Source organism: Haliotis cracherodii, unplaced genomic scaffold (genome assembly GCF_022045235.1).
Source record: "Haliotis cracherodii isolate W230 unplaced genomic scaffold, xgHalCrac1.p SCAF_6, whole genome shotgun sequence".
NCBI classification, from domain to species: Eukaryota; Metazoa; Mollusca; class Gastropoda; order Lepetellida; family Haliotidae; genus Haliotis; species Haliotis cracherodii.
The window spans coordinates 51,417,378-51,438,891 of NW_027266319.1; the positions used below are offsets into that span (position 1 = coordinate 51,417,378).

General features: G+C 40.2%; 2 protein-coding genes across 3 annotated transcripts in view; one reads left to right on the forward strand and one right to left on the reverse strand.

The window, feature by feature from the left end:
• Positions 1–4,666: 4,666 nt before the first annotated feature.
• Positions 4,667–21,514, reverse strand: part of LOC139444625 (inosine-5'-monophosphate dehydrogenase 1-like) — a 43,843-nt gene continuing 26,995 nt past the window's right edge. Inside the window, exons 10-17 of one of the 2 annotated variants that reach the window (XR_011651844.1) lie at positions 19,446–19,536; positions 18,398–18,493; positions 17,874–18,017; positions 16,860–17,004; positions 15,287–15,430; positions 12,751–12,829; positions 10,586–10,669; positions 4,667–9,649 (exon numbers count right to left, since the gene is read on the reverse strand). Coding sequence is in view for 1 of the 2 variants with exons in the window: in XM_071225538.1 (XP_071081639.1) it covers positions 9,628–9,649; positions 10,586–10,669; positions 15,287–15,430; positions 16,860–17,004; positions 17,874–18,017; positions 18,398–18,493; positions 19,446–19,536 (726 nt within the window). In the remaining variant the exon portion in view is untranslated. The remainder of the gene's footprint in view (positions 9,650–10,585; positions 10,670–12,750; positions 12,830–15,286; positions 15,431–16,859; positions 17,005–17,873; positions 18,018–18,397; positions 18,494–19,445; positions 19,537–21,514) is intronic. The other variant, XM_071225538.1, reaches the window with a different exon arrangement.
• LOC139445309 (uncharacterized) lies at positions 20,222–21,223 on the forward strand (the record flags this gene model as incomplete). The annotated part of the gene is made up of 1 exon (XM_071226433.1): positions 20,222–21,223. A coding segment is annotated over exon 1 (1,002 nt), but the record flags the coding sequence as incomplete, so codon positions are not given.

Genomic DNA, 21,514 nt, shown 5'->3' on the forward strand with positions numbered 1-21,514 from the left:
AGAACAGAACTTTATTTCCACCCTGACCGTGAACCACGGCATACGAGGGTTACAATACATGTACATAATGTGTATTTTCAAGATTGCGAACGGGGAGACATTGGGTACAATAATGACAGGAATACAGAGATATTGAAATTACCGGGAGGACTTAAATCGTTTTAAAATACAATTGATAAAGTTACTGAGATTTTTAACCAGAAAATTTGTTGGCTTTAGAAGAGAGAACGGAACTTCAGAACATTGGGATGATGTGTGAAGTATGTTGGCAGATATCTAATGAGTTCGTTAATGAAAAAAGTACAAACAGAAATACAGTGGAATCCATCTCCAATATCCATTTTATTACAGAGTGGACAGCTTCTTTCATACAATGGTACTTTTTTCCATCTGCCAGTTTCTACTGGGAGCCGATGATTTGATAATCTAAAGTACAATAGTGGCAGTCTATATTTTACCAAATATTAAGGATTGCTCAAATGATATACAGTCTTTAATAATCTTATAAGATAAGGTTTTTGATGAGTTTGTAATTGTATTGTGCCAGACCTCTAAATACTAGTATTGGTCTTTAAGTTTTTTGGATATAAAGGAACTATGGTTACTTATGTCGAGTCCGCATTGTGACAGCCAAACATAACCAAATCCCAGATCTTCTATTATTAATAGTTCAATAATAACCCATTTACGTTTACAGATACCAGAAGTCACATCATTTAGTAATAATTTATACACTATATAGGACAACTTCGCAGATTTTGATTGCACTTATCTTGACCTATAACAAAGAACACTTAATGCATACAGATAACGGGAAAGGTCCTGTGTCCCCACATAACGTAGTGAGTGGTGTGCATTAAAATCAGATCTTTGTTCTCGCTATCGCCAAACAAAGATCTTTGTTTAGCGGCAGCGAGAACATAGATCTGATTTTAATGAGATTGACATAAGTGTGAATAGTATGGGTGACAGGTGTTCATCCTTTCGCACCCCAATTGAGCATGGGAAGAGCTCAGAGTAGTTACCTTTACTGAGGAGACATTATTTGATATTTCTATACTTATTATAAATAACATTGAAACACTTTCCAGAAATATTATAGGACAGTAGTTTGTGCCCAAACCCGACTCGCCACATAGAGTCGAACGCTTTGCTTAAGTCATTAAAGTCACATAACCGTTTTTTTCTTTTATAGTTATTACAAAACTGTACGCAGGAGTATGCATTGGCCGATACACCTCGGGAAAAAAATAATTGTCCCTGAAAATGGTCGAAAAAATATTAATGCTTCAAACTGTTGAAACAATGAAATTGTCGACTCTAAGAAAAAAACGTTGCAAGAGGCTTTAAAAAACATATTTAGGCTTAACGTTTTCATTTAGAACATACGTGGGTATTTTTCATCCAGTAGTGGGTCCCTAACCAAGAAAGTATCGTATTGCAACGTTTTTTCGTTGCCGCTCTGGTTTTTTTAATGTGGACGCTCATGCAGTCTCAGTAGGTGCTAGATGAAATGAGAATGGAATGAATCGCGCTCCTTACAACGGTGACATTAGTACATTTTTATACGGCACATGGGCGGGCGAATCCAGGATTTTAAAAAGAATATAATTATTATGGTGTTTATTCTTAATTATTGATTCTGAAAAGATAGATTACAGAATATTGAAACTGAGTCAATGTATCCATGGAACTATTGTGAACATGTCAGCGGCATCGGGTCAAGAATAGTCCAACAGTTCCATTATAATGTTAAAAGGGAGGGGGTATGGGATATTTATTTTTACAAGTATATAATGGAAATAAAATAACTGGCATTGGATTAGCGAGGATGGAGATGAAGGGATTAATGGCAAATGTCTGCGCTCTAGACTGGCGTATATAGTCCCCGAAACAAAGTTAAAAGCTTTATATGGCGGCGGCGATTATCACAAAGTATAGGCAAATCTCCTTAATCCGACAGTCGGCTTTATCCGACACTAATGATGGGAACCGATTAAATCAGTGCTATATAGACGCATTAATCCGACAGTCTCACACTCCGATACACCTGAATTGAAATGTGCACTCCTTTATGTAACAGCTCTAGTTTTCTTGAATAAACACACCTTGATTGGTGATTTGAATGCTGTCAATGATGGTGAGGACGGCGAATAATATAGGTTGCAATAAAGTCTTACGAGAAGATGTATGCATGTAGAGTGGGAGCAGGGATAGAGTATCATACATAGAGCTTCTTAAGGAACTTCTTAAGGAGTGAGTGTAGAATGGAGATGAGAATAGGATTGTTTCACTGCTCTTGGGTCAGTCAGAGAGTTAAGGCGACAGACATGGCATTTTGAAAGCTGCGAAGGGTTACAAACTTATATCATTAGTTAATATATTAAGCCACACACGGACTCTGAATATTTGTATTCCAAACTGAAGCAATGCTGTGTTTCTTCTTTGAGCGGCAGTTAGAAGTTGGCGTGATGAACAAGGACAAGTTGTTATGGATAAGATAGCAATGCCAGTCCTATTTATCTAACTGGGTTCCTGTGATCCTGTCTTCTTATGCCCATACCTATGATTGTATTGTTTCCTTTATCAAGCCACACCCAAGTAACCTTACCCATATCAGTCTTATCAATCGTATCAACATCAATCACTATTGTATTATACCGTGTACACATCAACCTCTCTTTGTACTTCAACCTTATCTATAATTGAATAAACATCCACCATCCATATTTATTATCCCATACTTCATCTCGCTATACATCACTTGCGGTGAGAAAGGTGTAAAAATCTGCACCGGAACGTCGCCTTATGTAATAGAGACGTTACTTATCCATAAAGGTTTGTCCTTGTTCAACAATGTGTTTACTTGATGCATTAGCCATAGGTCTGTCAAGTGAGCCATGGTCTATTGTTACAATAGTATCTTTATATACTATATCGTGGTGGTCATGGGATGAAATTGGGTTTAGCGTCGCGTTCAAGATTATTGGACTCATATAGCGTGGTGTGTGTATGTGTGTTTGCGTGCGTGTGTTTTTACTAGTCCTGATTAATGCCGGTTTTGATTGTGCTAGCCCACTGAGATACCATGCCGCAGTTTAACATAGATACTCCACTCAGACACAGTATACTGACTTCGAGCCGACCAGTCCTTGTTTTTGTCCCTTAATGCCAGCGCCGGACAGGGTAACAACAAGTATGATCGTTTAGCGTCTTTTGGTATGACACGGCCGGGGATCCCTGTACTAGCCCACGGTGACAGCCCTACAATCTTGTGGGGCGGTGTGGTGCGTTCGTTCGTCACGCCGTAACCAGTGTTCAGTTCCCCCAACATGGGTACAAGATGCGATGCCAATTGCTCGATCCACCGAAGCAATTTTTCTTGAATATTGCAAAAAGCGGTGTGAAACTAAAACACACATATAAAAACTTGTATTGCAAATTATGCAGTTTATAGTGTCGAGCGTTAAAAAGAGCGTTTGCACAATGGCTGTATTGCCGTGCGTGCGTGCGTGCGTGCTTGCATGCGTGAGGCTTTAAAACCTGATTTTCATCACATGAAATTAAGTTTTACCGATTACAACTATATGGTAATATTTATGAGCTTAGAGATATAACATTGCCCTCATATTTCTCATTTAATAGTTACATTAGAGGTATTCCCCTTTGACCGAGCCTCTGACCCGGGATATAGTAGATTTACGTTACATTTAGTAACAGTTTGAAGTATGGTAGAAAAAAGGAAACGGGTAGCAGGCTATGTATGAAGGAAATGAGGTCCTTCATTAGAAGGCTTACATCAAACTAGTGGACTGTGATAGAAGCTCAGTAAATGTGTGGATGTAGTGCAGAAAACCCAAGGCTAATAATCAAGCGAATTAAAATGAGTAAAGAATTGCCTTAACCCTTTTATTAGTTGCAAAAGGCCATTCTTTAATTCAGTTGGTGTCCGCAGTACGTATATTTCAAAGGCACTAATTGTTAGATGAACAGCACTGTGTCCATGCGCGGAACTGAACTCATGGCAAGAGCGCGCAGTGCTGTCGCTTTAACCACCAGACCAAGCTACCCCACATGTGGGTTGCGTTATGATTAAACATCTCTCGACAGTGGTCAATGGTATGAACACCAAACTACAGTTGTATGGTCAGTTCAGGATATATGGAGATTTTAGGAGCGCTTCAAACATTGTCGAGTTGACACCTTCCACGTTTTCACGGCTTTGTGATGGTCTTTATTGGTTTAGCTTACTTTATCAATACCGAGCAACAACAGAGGTCAACAGTCTTAACTGCCGCAAGTGGTCATCAATACTTGGCAAATGGTCCTTTTAAATATCTTTTACAAGCATTGCTCAGAGAATGGCAATACAACACTCGCCCTACCCAATGCCAAGCAATATCAACTTTCTCAGGCAGCAATGATTGGAGTAGTTCTCACAAAGGATTAGAAAAGATCTTCAGCAACCCATGCTTGCCGTTTAAGGCAACTATGCTTGTTGTTAGAGGCAACTAACAGGATTGGGTGGTCAGGCTCGCTGATTATTTACAGACCGCCATCATATAGCTGGAATATTGCTGAGTGTGGCGCTAGACAAAAAAAGAAAAAGAAAATAAAGTTCTCCCGACAAAAGAAGGAAAAGAAAATAGTGTAACATTCTAACTATCTTTATTGTAACTTTTTTTTAGGTTGAGTATACAATCACTTGTACACAGTGGGCAAATATACACAATTTGCTCTAAGATGATTTGTTCCAAACTTCAGGAACATGAACAATACTGCCATAAAATAGATACACATCACTTGTATGAAACAACATATACTTGAAGGCATATAACTTGATCTATGTACACTATTCTAAGCATTGTATTCTATAGCACTGCATCTGTACAGTACAATGAATGCTCCCTGTGTCGTTCATCAGTTTTACGACAGCACTTGTTCATATGGTACTGTTCAGTGATGCCACCCTTACATGGTCAGGCCACAACAAACTGAAAATTGTTTGTCAGATTGCTTGATTAAAAATTGAGCTGGTGTTGAATACTAGTATTTAAATACTTAACGGCAAATTACTCAAACCAATTCATGAGTTTCCAGTGGATGCACGCATGTTAAATTGTCCTTGTCTATATTTAACAATGCATTGCCCATATTTGAATCAACAGTCAGGTTTCATGCAATGCATGGCATTTTGATTAATGTTGCAGTGGTCCATATTCTAGCTGTTCTGAATTGCTTGTATACAATTGAGTCCGGGCATGGTGGATCAGTGGTTGATAGCATGAACAAAGGTTCACGCAGTCAGGGCACGATGACCCAATGTTCCACTATCTCGGCTTGGACGGCAGTCTTGAAGCTACATAATCTCCTGTAAATACACCACCAAAGATATGAATGCTGCAATTTTGACAAACAAGTAGTCATTATGCTGTGGCATTAATACAATGTCCTTTAGCTCAGGTGCATCAATAACAATAAGAATTCATCATCAGGGTAGGACTATGCCACTGATATGCAACACAATGGTGCAATCCCTGGACAAGTACAGGATATATCTATCCTTCTATCAACAGAACTATGTAAAATGCAACAGACATGATCATCAGAAATCATCAGACAAACTGACCCTCAGATATGTTGTTCAGCTTTTTAACTTAGTAAAGTCACATTTGTTATAAATGACGATGGGTTTACTAGCAAAGAGAGTTCAATGGTATCGAAGCCACGATTTGAAACAAAGCTTTCTGAAAAAAATAAACCCATTCAATAGGAAATATCATACTGAAAAAATCCTGATAATTTCAACTTTCTCGATGAATGAACTTCTTCATGATAATACTGACTTGTAGTATTTATATAATATGTCAAGGAATGTAGACTTGTATGTTGAAAGATGTTCAGAAATGGTCATGCATTTGGAATCCTCGTTACAACACAGTATTAATTTTTGTCAACTTTTTAAAACAAACGATAAAAGGTAACCCACTGACATATTGCAGAGGACATAATAGGAGTACTTCTTGCGGAAACGATGAATAACTTCAAGCAAATTCTCTGCCAAGAAGATAAACATAAATGATTTCATCATAAAAACAGAAGTTGACATCACATAATTGTCCATGGACAGCATTGTGCCATAGCAATCATACACAACAAAACAGGTATGTTTTTACCTGGAGAAAAAGTCACATAAATCCACACTGGAAGTTAAAAAAACTTCAAAAAAAGTTATGAAAAAGAAATAAATATCGTATTTGCACTTTGATGCTGGGATTATCACCAACTACATTGTGTTTTGGACTCTGCAGTGGTTAAGGACGCCAATTTTACACTAACATATGTTTACATACAATACAGACAACATTGGCCAGCCATCTAGGGATTGTCAGTTCAGGACTGGAACTAAAAAATCAAAATACTGTGTACAAGGAAGAAGACTTTACCAAAGAAGACCTATTAAATTCTATTCATATACAAACCTTCATGAAATTAAAGTGAAAACATAAGGCCTACAGCCTACGATACCATTTTAAATATGGTTGCCATGGAAACCAAACTACACTTTGCAAGAAGGTGACTTGAGGCGGATCATCCCCTTAGCATCAGCTTCATTGGTTTCTAATGTCTCTGAAGACTATGAAAATGTGAACTGACTACAGGTGCCATAACCTGTTTATGTGTGTGTTTGAAAGACACTCAGCAACATTCCGGCTGTATGACAACGGTCTGTAAATAATCAAGTCTGGACCAGACAATCAAACCATATAGTGGATGAGGCTGATAAGGCCTTTCATATTTGGGTTGTTACAAGTTTTAAAGTGAGAATATTTGCTGAGAATTAGGTGAATGACACCTCTAAGATGTCAGTTCTCATGGTAGGAAACCAGATCTACATTTGTCAGATTGGACAAAAATAATTCCTTCAGTGTGCATCACAAGAATGAGAAGATGATTACCGTAACCTTTTGTCACCAAGGTTGTCATAACAGGCAAGACATGTTCATGAATATAAATCGTTACATCATCATCGACAGTGACTTCCAGTGAGATAAACAAAGATCAGAAAATCCAGACCGATAAGAAAATAGTTTTGATGAGTATTTGGTCGATCATGAATTTTTTACAAATAGAAAACCTGTAAAGTGGTTGCTCCTTCGTTTACCTCATGTATCATCGAGAACCTTGTTCCCATGTGAAGGGACACACTGCAAAATGGGACTCACCCAAACCCCATTCAGGAGTCCTCAGCCCCATGGCACAAAATGATCAGAATACATTGAGGAATTGGCAATCATACTGAACTCCAAGATTCAACCAACTTGACAGGAAATTATTTGACGTACATTAGAAAACACGAGCATAGCATCTGTAAAAATACCCTGAAACTGAGAACTGAACGATTGCCGTGACACAAAATGGAAGGCATTTTCAACTGGCACTCTGCACAGCTCTAACAAGCAATCTTGTGACACAATCATTAACATAAATTGTAATATAAAAGAGGAGTAGATATAAATACAAAATAGCAATATTTCACAAGACGACCATCCTTGATTATCAAATATATTGCATCTCCATTCTATTTTAACACATTTGCCACCATAGATTAGTGTGTGAAGTGACGCCACATGCTCAATCTCTCTATCACTAACAAAGGAGAGAATTCCTCATATTCAAATCAACAACCAATCAAACCGAGTATTTTGAAAGAGGTTGGCACAGATCTAAATGAAAAATTGCGGCTTCCTAAAAAATGCTCTTGATACATTTAACCGATTCTGAAGACTTTTATGAATGATTTTTAAGGCAAGTTTGCTATTCTTAGTTTTGTGGGTCCAGGGCATGTATGGTAATAGAATGGAGATATATTGGACAATCGATGATGTGAGATGACGTGCAACGATACAGCTATCACTTCACAGTGTTACTGGCATCAGTTACAGCTTGCTGTGCAACCCATTTTACAGCAAGGAATGCATATTGTGTAAAATATATAACAGAATGAAGGCAAAGACCAGCAGAAACAATCATTCGTCTCCAGCAAAAAACTGACACAAAATTCCATATCCCAAACTGTAAAACATTATATCCATGTCACTTGATAATAGTATTTAAGTAAAGAAATGTACTCAATGTCAGCATTTAGTGAAAAATCAAACTGATACTACACTTAATATCAGTAGTTAATATCAAGAAAAACAATTGCTTTACTTGTCCAGCCTACACTTGTACCGCATATCAGTATCTAATGTGAAGTTGACAGACTACTCACTACCATGATCTGATGTAGAATTGTAACCTTTAGCAACATTCAATGGCATTCAGTGTAAATATGTCACCAACCACTAAATGTTGCTGGAAACAAAAAGTGTCTCTACTGTTGGCTTTGCCTTACAAGTAACTGTCAAAATGCTAATGAAAAGCAAGATAAGAATAAATTGAACACTCAATGGCAGAAGCATGATTATATTTGGAATACATTGGTCTGAAGTGAGGATCAGATTATTGCAGTCTCCTGTCAGGCTTGGCTCTATCCATACTCCAGGCGTTTGCTGTTGGCAGTGCATATGGCATCAAAGTCGGATTATTTTACTCTGATATGATAACCCTCTGTGTGAAGACCTCAGAAACCCTCAATGAGAGGACTTGTCAGGTGAATGTCCAATGCAAATGAAGGATGAATGGGTTCTTAAAGGGCAAGAAAAGTGAAAAATATGATTGTGATATTTTTGCAAATATCAATTTTTGTAAATACGTTTAGTCAACTTCAAGGAGAGAAAAAAAGGCATCATCTTTTAGAAAGAACTTAAATATCCAAGTGAAAGAGTGCTGAAATCTTCTCCCTTCCTGGTGGAATTTTTCGTTTTGGCGATGATTTCACATGTCAGTTCTTATCGTCTGTTTTATGCTATATAATTTCCAATTTTCAAAATTCATTTTGGTCAAGCATTTGTGATTAAGAATGCCCTAAAGTATAAAAATATGCAAAGTTGACTTTACTTGCCATTTAAGGCAATCATATGTCAGCTTTCAAAAACAATTTTTCAATTCAATATGTGTTTTATCAAAAAAAACAACCTAGAGAGAACACACATACACCCTTGATAGTACACCCTTATCAGTGTAGATGTCATGGCACTCAGAAATGAGAGGATGTAGGAAATACAGCTGCTGGACCTTTATTATTTTCCTTTTGGAACTGACTGTTAATGTTTGTTTTCAATATACAGAAATCAGATATGCTGCTCTACTTCAGCTGTTACTGAATTGGTGATTAGTTCACCTCACGTGACCTCCTATGACTGTTCTTCACATAGAGCGGTATTGCATCAGAGTAAAACCTGAACCGAAACAGGCTGAAAGCAGATGGAGTGGTCTGGAAACTAGCAGCTTCTGTCACTAGTTGTCAGGAAACCAGTACTTTGTCAAGCACTCCAACACAGATCTGCACGACTCAGTTTTTCAGTTCAAATTAAACAATAATGCTGAGAGATGCCTCGAGTAAATTGATCCGCTGGTAAAAGCCTTTTCCCTGCTATGTCCTGGAGATGACCCTGACTGTGGCCCATGTCGGCATGGCAATGTTGAGCAAGATAATCGTGACAGTTTGGAAGGCAATATGGCTCAGTACAACCTCTTCTCATAGCTGCAACAAGAAAAGAATAATTCACTCAACAGAAATCTTAACAATGTGCAAAGAATAGGACACGTCTTGTAGGGCTGGGACGGGTAACTCAGGTACTTGGGTCTGGTGGTTCCTGAGTAGGACCTGGATACCCACAGGACTACCAGGACCCATGGTTAGTCACGTGATATATTGTTTAATGCCAAAAATATCTAGAACTTCCACGGTTACACTATAAGTGACTAATGTTCGCATTTCTTTCTGACTGCACATATTCCTTCTGACTTTATATGTTTGAATGAAGATAAAACTCCAGTCAACTTCAGTGTATGCATGACCAGATTGTTTTATACGAATATCTAAATACATTTTGCCATGGCTATGGACAAACTATTCCCAATCAGACATTTGTACCTATTTCTTGAGACCAACAACGGGTACCCGGGTAGGGTTGGGTAATAGTGGGGTGGGCACCCGGGTAGTCACTTTGGACTCATCCCAGCCCTAACGTCTTGAATAGGACACGTAAACCTGAATGCGGACAGTGCCTGAGAACCAAGTCTATTATTTTTTTTAGCCTTAGTGCTTGCACTATCTAAAGACACACAATGCTAATCTCCTTAATGGATCTAGGGAGGAATTATGATAGGAAGGAATGCAGGGTTTTACAAAACCCAAAACACTGCAACCTATACACATTAACATAAATATCCACTTCAGATACCTCAACTTTATCTGACATTTCTTTCAAGAGAACGTTTGGAGAGTAAGATTTTCCCACTCGGTCACAAGTTTTGGTTCACACAAGGCAATCCTTATCCATGATGCGTTCAAGGTATTACACATACTGTTTTTCATCTGCTGTTTGTGCAGTGGTCAGCCTGCTGGCACACCCCAAATACATCCTGATTCCTCCGACATAGGTTAATCCCTGTACGACATGCGAGAGCCACTTACTTGTGTAGGCCGTGCACACCTCCCTCTATCTGAGCAGATGTCGTTCTCTTCTCAAACTTGAGTTCACCTGAATACATCATCGACCTACAAAATAAACATTCTAATCAAGCATTCTGTATAATGAATGAACAGACAAAGACTCTACAACAGGTATGCTAACACCAAATACGGCTTTTCTTATCATGCCATAGTGTTCAATTCTGAGAAGATCTTGAAATTGTGCCTCATGATTTTCACTTTCTTTCCTATGCGTCCATATATGAGTAGTGTTATCAACATGACTGGTGAGCTAGTGGTAATATTTACTGACAGTAACTCATCCAATTCAGTCTATGAATGAAGGCAGATAGAAAGCTCTAAAGGAGGAGACAAATATTCTCAATAGTCACACGTCTCACACTCCAATGTCATAATACATCACATCCTCATCCAGTTCACCATATCTCCATTCCGTCATGACAAATACCCTCGCAAGCGATAGACATTGTGATCAGTAGGGATAGGTGAGAATTAGACTGTGGCATCACTTCCAAAAGAAAGCTATGGCCAAGGAAAGGGTCTGTGGTATTCATAATACTTTGGACTATTGAAGACTTCTTAACCCTTTCAGTGTCATAATCCTTCATATCTCACTCTTACAACCTCAACTCTGGCATTTCTCAACCCTTTCAATGTCATAATCCTTCATATCTCGCACTTACACTTCAACTCTGGCTCATCAATAGTCATACAGAACTTTTGTTCTATTTCTAGGAATATATTAGTTTCTCCCATATCAAAAGTATATTTTCAGCCACAAACAATACCTCATCTACTTGGAGACTAACAATAGCAAATACAGACACCACTAGTTGTCATCACTCATTTTATAAGCGAAGGAAATAGTTCTTTGAGGCCAACTAAAAATAATCTTGTTTCCAGTCAATGCTTTGTTGTTTTTTTGTTTAACGATGCACGCAGCAATATTCCAGCTATATGACGGCGGTCTGTAAATAATCAAGTATCGACCAGACAATCAAGTGATTGATATTATGAGCATTGATCCACGCAATTGGGATACGATGACATACATCAGCCAAGTCAACCAGCCTGACCGCCTGATCCTGTAAGTCGCCATTTAAAAAAAGCATAGTCGCCTTTTACGACAGGCATGGGTTGCTGAAGACCTATTCTCTACCCTGATCTTCACGGGTCTCCCTCAACACACTAAAGACAGATACTTTGTGAAGAACATCCAATAACATTTCAAATACATGAATGCCAGCAATATCACAGACGCCTGTAAACCAATCTCACTCAAATCAAATTTTTCTCTTCCATAACGAGAGTGCTATTATATTCTCGATATAGTTTATATATCCTGTTACTTCTGAGCGCCATGGCATCTACACCAAAATTGGCAAATTATTGATCGTACATTTGTGTTTTCTTCAACCAAGATTGAAATTTTCGAATCGTGGCCGTCAAGAACCAATATCTTTCATTTAGATTAAATGGGCAAGGTTCGGTCAGGGTTCATCTGATGCAAATATCTATGGAGGAGTCATCAAACATTGATGTAGATAGATATCGTATCAGAGTAAATGATGTGATTTTAATGAGATTGTATGGACCAGCCAAACCAGTGGTTGCATGATCAACAGAAACACAGCTGTGATACAATGACACATACCCTCAGTGCCGAAACAGGTGACTATGCTTGTCGTAAGAGGCGACTAACATGATCGGATGGTCAGGCTCTCTGACTTAGTTGATGCATGTCATCGATCCCCATTGCGTGGATCGATGTTCATGACGTCAATCACTGGATTGTCTGGTCCAGACTCGATTATTTACAGACCGCCGTCTTATAGCTGGAATATTGCTGAGTGCGGTGCGGTGTTAAACAACAAACAAACAAACAAACAAACCCTCAGCATTGTAACTAACCTATTCCCTATGTCAGCCTGCTCTTACACTGAGGAATGGATGTCAAGCATGGGGACAATTTCCAAACAGCAGAATCCAAACCGAAACAGCATGCAACAATGACGTCTTAGTTAGCCACAACTTTTACAAAACAGTTGCACATGCACATCCTAAAAACCAAGGAATCTCAGAAACCACAACAGCATAACCATTCACTTAATTACTTCAGGACAAACATGTGAATTAGTAATACACAACTTCTCATAATTCCAAACTTCGGCAAAGAAATCTTCTGCCTCCTCCACGTGTCTTGTAAAACTAAAGTATCCCCCTTGTCTGTAGAGAGAAGGAAAACACCTTGTTCTAGCCTGGTCTTTCACAGCATGGCAATGTGTGACATACGATATAAAAACATATCTACCACTTAGTGTTGGAACATTTGGGGCTAACATTCACATGTGGTCCACAAAAATGTGAAGCCTTACATTGTTCAGAATATTTCTTCACACAACTTTTCAAACAAAATACACAATGTATGAGAATAGCAAGTATTCTGGACATGTCAAAGAAAAAGATTAAGATTTGTTAAAGAAAAGGATTTAGACCAGCCTGAGAAATGGATTAAGACAAATCTGAGAAAGAGACTTAGACCTTTCAAGCAGAAAAGATGTTACATCTGTCAATGAAAAGAATTTAGGGCCGTTAAAGAAATGGATATATATTAAGTCAAAAAAGAGGAATTAGACCTGTCTAAAAGGAGAGACTTTAGACCAGTCAAAGAAATGAATTGAGACATGCAAAAGCAAAGAATTGAGACCTGTCAAAGAACAGAATTGTGACCTGCCAAAGCGAAGAATTGAGACATGCAAAAGCAAAGAATTGAGACCTGTCAAAGAACAGAATTGAGACCTGTCAAAGAACAGAATTGTGACCTGCCAAAGAACAGAATTGAGACCTGCCAAAGAAAAGGAATTGTGACCTGTCAAAGAACAGAATTGAGACCTGTCAAAGAACAGAATTGTGACCTGTCAAAGAACAGAATTGTGACCTGCCAAAGAATAGAATTGAGACCTGTCAAAGAAAAGGAATTGTGACCTGTCAAAGAACAGAATTGTGACCTGCCAAAGAATAGAATTGAGACCTGTCAAAGAAAAGGAATTGTGACCTGTCAAAGAACAGAATTGAGACCTGTCAAAGAACAGAATTGTGACCTGTCAAAGAACAGAATTGTGACCTGTCAAAGAACAGAATTGTGACCTGTCAAAGAACAGAATTGAGACCTGTCAAAGAACAGAATTGTGACCTGTCAAAGAACAGAATTGTGACCTGCCAAAGAATAGAATTGAGACCTGTCAAAGAAAAGGAATTGTGACCTGTCAAAGAACAGAATTGTGACCTGCCAAAGAATAGAATTGAGACCTGTCAAAGAAAAGGAATTGTGACCTGTCAAAGAATAGAATTGAGACCTGTCAAAGAACAGAATTGAGACCTGTCAAAGAACAGAATTGAGACCTGTCAAAGAACAGAATTGAGACCTGTCAAAGAATAGAATTGAGACCTGCCGAAATGGGAACTGTCAAGCATATGGAGTTAGATCTGCATACATGAAGAATTTAGATCTGTAGCGTTTTTAAGCCTGATCAATTGTTCAAGTTAAAGTATGTCTGACAGCTTCCAGTATCTGAACCCTATGTCATGTAGCATGAGCCTGTCCCAAACAGGCTCATACTACAAAGCATTCGCTCGTCACACCGAAAAGCCGGGTTCGATTCCCGACATGGGTACAATGTGTGAAGCCGTGATGTTGCTGGAATATTGTTAAAGCGGCGTAAAATCAAACTCACTGACACAGTACCAAACAGTGTTTCAAATGATGTACAATGTCATCATCGTCATGCACTGTGTCCAAAAGTATGTTGAAATAAAATCCCCCCCAATCAGAAAGAAAAACAAACTAAAAACAACAAATAACAGGCACAAATGTTTTACCAAGTGGTAAATGTCAACAAATAACTGGATTCTATTTCATGTTCTGTCAACATTTAAAAAGAAACAAAGTGATTTGTTGGAGGTCATATACAAAGAAACTTTGCGACATCATTTTGTTATTTTGCTCTTAGAAAAGGTGTAAAGCTCAAGTCATAGGATAACATTTTTGTAAATTATTTCTTTTTCACTTTTAGAGAAACCTGGGTAGGTTCATCTTGAAAACAGGGTTTGTTTGTTGTGAGTGAGAGAGTATGGGTGTAAGCTGCTTTTAGCACTCTTCTTGTAACGTCACGACAGGGACACCAAAAATGGCTTAACACATATTATCCACATAGGGACTTGAACCTGTGTATTCGGCGTGAAGAGCTAATGCTTTAATCACTAGGCTAACCCCCATCCTCTTTATCAAGATATGAAACAGAGAACGGCAGGGACGTTCGGAGGAATGTTGACGTGGTTGACTTAAACAAGCAGTGTTAGTAAACAGACAGAACAAAGCTGAAGATGTTAGCACTAGAGCCATAGCCTAAGCCAACACAAAGCTATCCTGATGACAATTCTGGTCACTGTAAACAAGTATAATCCATGTGTTAATCTTGACATAACATCTGCACATGCACAAACTGTCTACCCACTACACAGATGCATAGAAACACGAGTGTCTACCATCCAATTCTGAACTCCCAAATTTCTCAGAAATCAAATACATGCTGCCAAATGTGTCCATAATATAATTGAGGCCAGAAAATCTCAAAGAAATGCATTTGTGGGATAGGTGCTTATCCTCAAACTAAAGAAACCAACCTTAAAATGGAAAGACTTTTGGCGCCAATGTCCTGACAGCCATGTTTGATCCCGGCTATCAGATATGGAACAAACTTCTGGATGGAGCCTTTGTCAACAATGGACCCTGAAACACCTTGCGCTACTTTGATTTTATCACTCTCGCTGAAACAGAAAAGACAGTCATAAGTACAAGCACATAGGTTCTGGTACACTTGTAACATTCAGCTTTCTATGTTTTACCTTTTAACAACGTCACAATTCACCAATGCATCGACCATAACAAATAGACAAATGATACATGATATATATGATAAGCCTGATCATGAATCGATTCAGCATCGATTAAAATATTAAATAATTAATATTTACATTTTTTAATAATCCTGTTTGATAACTGATCGGAATAGCATTGCCTTAGCTCCTTGAATGAAAGAAAATGGTCAAACTGACTGCACAATAGAACGTTAATGATAGCAACCTTTTGTTGGCCAATCTCATTAAAATCAGATCTTAGTTCTCGCTAAACAAAGATCTGAGGACATCCCATTACGGGTCACGTCAGACCGACCTTGCGCAAACTTTGACGGCAATCAGCCAATCAGAAGGCAGCTTTCTCGTGCCTTAGAGCACTAATTTCAAAATTGCGACTACGCTTCGAAACATATTTTGACAAATTCTCGATTAAAAATATGAAACCTGAACAAAAGAACATTCTAGAATGGCTAATAGATGGTCTAGATTGTATGGATTCAGTTGTTAAGCCCGTAACTATCGTTCGGAATACCCCTTGTTAAAGTTTTCGAGGTTGCATGATTAGAAATCACATTCTGTCACTTTCATGATCTGGTAAGCGACGCTCTGATTGGTCGGATGAAAGGTCGTTCTGACGTGACCCCTAATGGGATGTCCTCATGTCTTTGTTAAGCGGAAGCGAGAACTAAGATCTGATTTTAATGAGATTGCTTGTTAGCCAGACCACATGGAACATACAGTTTCATGCAAATAGTGTCAATAAATATCGCAATAAACACAACTTGAAACAAGGTAAAGTACTCCCACAGTTGGAAGGCTGTGTTGCAGCACCCACTAGTCATGACAAATTAACTCTAGTCATGTGGAAAATTCAGGAGTTCCTTAACTTCTTTTGAGTAGTATATATATGGTTATCTTCAGGTATTGGGATTAAGCATCATGAAGCAGGTGCACAGTGACACGAATAATAATTTCGGAATACATGTATCTTTGAGTAACTGTTTCAAATCTTGTGAGGCATTTGTGGATGGTATTACCCTAACAACTGGTGTCATGTTGCTAATGTCACTTAGAAGACCCAGGTATAGATGCCAAAAACAGTCAAATCATTATAAGTATTTGCTATAGAATAAGATCATTATTTTTTAAATTTGTTACAATTGTCATAGCATAGTGTGTCAATGTGATGAAAATCCTTAATGTCTATATTCTAAACAATTTGACATCATTAGGCATATTATTACATTATTATGAATACACAATGCCTTTTAGAAAGAGGTCTAATGTAACAAATGTTATATTTGGGACTGAATTTCTTAGCAACAGGTTACAACTGCACCTGAAATATCGACTCTGACTACTCCGATGAGTCTCCATGGCGTCCAGAGATCCCATACCACGATATTTTTTTAACCGCACGCCATCAGCGAAGAAATATTCTCCTGGAGCCTCTGTTGTGCCAGCCAGTAACGAGCCCATCATCACTGCAAGAATAACATGCAACAGATAACGAGGACCATGGATCTAATTTACCATATGAATCTGAACCATCATCGCTTAGTGCAACGAGACGGACAACTGAACAGCTGTCATTTTACTGTGCAAGGACCAATGTCAAAAGTGTGTATCTCTGCTGCCACATAACAATGTGCCTCTCTCTGGTTGTGCCAGACAGTTGACTTGCACAAAGTGATCTTAGTGCTATGATGATCTTAACTCCCATACATTAACATGGACTTACGATAGTTTGAACGCTAAGATCAGTTTGTGCATGTGGGCCCACGTCTGATTTTATCTGTATCTCTCGACTCATTTCCAGATATGTCCATCTCTGTCCCTAATCACATTTGGGCCTCCCCTGATCTGCCCTTCTATATCTGTCCCTAATCATATCTGGGCCTCCCCGGATCTGCCCTTCTCTATCTGTCCTTAATCACATTTGAGCCTCCCTGGATCTGCCCTTCTCGATCTGTCCCTAATGACATCTGGCCCTCCCTGGATCTGCCCTTCTCTATCTGTCCCTAATCACATCTGGGCCTCCCTGGATCTGCCCTTCTCTGTCTGTCCCTAATCACATCTGGGCCTCCCTGGATCTGCCCTTCTCTATCTGTCCCTAATCACATCTGGGCCTCCCCGGATCTGCCCTTCTCTATCTGTCCCTAATCACATCTGTCCCTCCCCGGATCTGCCCTTCTCTATCTGTCCCTAATCATATCTGGGCCTCCCCGGATCTGCCCTTCTCTATCTGTCCCTAAACACATCTGGGCCTCCCCGGATCTGCCCTTCTCTATCTGTCCCTAAACACATCTGGGCCTCCCCGGATCTGCCCTTCTCTGGCTGTCCCAACACCTACCTGTGGAGGCTCCTAGTGACAAAGCTTTGATGATATGTCCCACTGATGAAACGCCTCCATCAGCAACTACTGGCACTCCAAATCGGCGAGCATACTCGGCAACTTTGTAGACTGCAGTACCCTGTGGACGACCTACAGCCATCACTGCAACAAGCAACATAGTTTTTAAGATCAACATGCACTTTCAAATGTAGCCCTTTGGACCATCCAATTTAACTGGAGGATGCACAGATTCTTGAGCCAACCAGATGTCAGATTACTAAAATGATTGGGCTCAATTTGGATATTTCGATTTTTACAAAAGAAAACAACCCCCCCCCACAATTATTCCCTCCCATGGTCTGAATGCTTTCTCACTCCTACCAAGAATTTAGAAGCCTTGATGCTGATTGGCTGATTCAAAATGTCATCTGACAGGAACCTTCAATGGAGGAATCATCAGATCTTCACCCAGAGAAGTATTGTATCAGAGTAAGAGATCTCATTTGAATGAGATTGAGCAGATGACAACAGTGTCCACGCACCTTCCTGTGTGATGCAGATGGAGCCACTACCCATGCCGACTCGCAGACCGTCGACGCCAGCATCTATCAGATTCTTTGCTTGTGCTGCTGTGACTACTGTAAAATGAAATGTAAGTATATCATGGCCGATGGCACAGAAATGGAAACATGGATGATATAGTAAGGCACGCCTGACTTCATTAGGCACAATTTCGGTTGGTTAGTTTGTTGTTTTACGCCACACTCAGCAATATTCCAGCTATATGACAGTGGTCTGTAAATAATTGAGTCTGGACCAGACAATCCAGTGATTGATATCATGAGCATCGATCCACGCAATTGGGATGGATAACATGCATCAACCAAGTCAGCAAACCTGACCACCCGATCCCGCTTGTCGCCTGTTACGACAAGCATAGCCGCCTTTTACGGCAAGCATGGGTTGCTGAAGATCTATTCTGACCCGGATCTTCACGGGTCTCACTCATGATTTCGGTAAACGATTTTGATTGGACTATGCATAAACTCATTAGTCCAGCCAAAATGTAACTCCATAATTCCAGCCTAGTTTGTCAAGGGTGGAAACTGAACTTTTATAGTCAGTTCACTCCCTTGCCTCTGGAAGATGGGGTCTTCAGTGTATGACTGTCAGCTGCACCACATCACTAGGGTGATGTATTGACTTACATTACTTCATTTGAACACAAGGTAATTTCCATACATGACAGAGTGGCACAGTGATCACAAAATACTGCCCACATCCTAAGGTGAGGTGATGTGAGGTAAAATGGGGTTTTAACGTCGCGCCCAAGATTATTGCACTTATATAGCGACATGCATGTACGTGTGTGTGTTTGTGTGGCTGCTCGTACCAGTCCTTGTTTTAGCCCCTTAATGCCAAGCGCCAGACAGGTTAACAACAAGTACCATCTTTTGGTATGACGCCGTTGGGGATCGAACCCCGGACCTTTCGCTCTCCGGGGGGATGCCCTACCACTAGACCACGGAGGCGGTCTCCACATCCTAAGATGGAATATGTCTTAATGACTATTTTCTAGAATGTATTTACCATTGCCTCCGATCACTTGGAGATCTTGGTACTTCTGTTTAAGGTAGCGAATGAGATTGATCTGGAATATTGAGTTGCCTTGTGAGGAATCCTGTTAACAGAAAATGTACATATTACTAAGGCTTTGTAGGAAAAATAATTTGATTGCAATATATTGTGATACAGCTATCTGTATTACTATTCGCATTGCGATATATTGGGAGCTAAAGTGTTTGAAGTGATCAACACTGGTTGTCCATGCAGATCCTTTTTTCTACACACTGAAGACAATACTACTCAGCATGTCGGACGGCCCCATTTTCTAGTTATGGTTACAGGGGCAAAAACATCGTAAAAGAAACGTCACTTCCACATTTCCACCTTTGTGTAGATTTTAGGTTAAACGATGTACATAAAAACAAAACTTTTACAGTTTTTTTATCATATGCTGGAACACTGAAAAAATATTGCAATATGTATCAGTTGAAGAGTATTGCAGTATACCAGTAATACCGTGCAGTCCTGCATATTTCATACTCATATTTGTCTCATCATCACCGCAAAGGTTAATCTTAGCACAACAATAGCTTGTAAAACAAAAACAATGACAACAGTACTCAAAGTCTGTGTGACCATCTATCTTACGTCTAAACACGTGGGTGTCGGCTGTACTCAGTTCCAACACAACCACGTCCGTCCTACCCACCAACACAACCACGTCCGTCCTACCCACCAACACAACCACGTCTGTCCTACCCACCAACACAACCATGTCTGTCCTACCTACCAACACAACCATGTCTGTCCTACCTACCAACACAACCACGTCTGTCCTACCTACCAACACAACCACGTCTGTCCTACCCACCAACACAACCACGTCTGTCCTACCCACCAACACAACCACGTCTGTCCTACCCACCAACACAACCATGTCTGTCCTACCCACCAACACAACCATGTCTGTCCTACCTACCAACACAACCATGTCTGTCCTACCTACCAACACAACCATGTCTGTCCTACCCACCAACACAACCATGTCTGTCCTACCCACCAACACAACCACGTCTGTCCTACCCACCAACACAACCACGTCTGTCCTACCTACCAACACAACCATGTCTGTCCTACCTACCAACACAACCACGTCTGTCCTACCTACCAACACAACCACGTCTGTCCTACCTACCAACACAACCACGTCTGTCCTACCTACCAACACAACCACGTCTGTCCTACCCACCAACACAACCACGTCTGTCCTACCCACCAACACAACCACGTCTGTCCTACCCACCAACACAACCACGTCTGTCCTACCCACCAACACAACCATGTCTGTCCTACCAACCAACACAACCACGTCTGTCCTACCCACCAACACAACCACGTCTGTCCTACCTACCAACACAACCATGTCTGTCCTACCTACCAACACAACCACGTCTGTCCTACCTACCAACACAACCACGTCTGTCCTACCCACCAACACAACCATGTCCGTCCTACCCACCAACACAACCACGTCTGTCCTACCCACCAACACAACCATGTCTGTCCTACCCACCAACACAACCATGTCCGTCCTACCCACCAACACAACCACGTCTGTCCTACCCACCAACACAACCATGTCTGTCCTACCCACCAACACAACCACGTCTGTCCTACCCACCAACACAACCACGTCTGTCCTACCTACCAACACAACCATGTCCGTCCTACCCACCAACACAACCACGTCTGTCCTACCCACCAACACAACCATGTCTGTCCTACCCACCAGCACAACCACGTCTGTCCTACCCACCAACACAACCATGTCCGTCCTACCCACCAACACAACCACGTCTGTCCTACCCACCAACACAACCATGTCTGTCCTACCCACCAACACAACCATGTCTGTCCTACCCACCAACACAACCATGTCTGTCCTACCCACCAGCACAACAACGTCTGTCCTACCTACCAGCACAACCACGTCTGTCCTACCCACCAGCACAACCACGTCTGTCCTACCCACCAACACAACCACGTCTGTCCTACCCACCAACACAACCACGTCTGTCCTACCTACCAACACA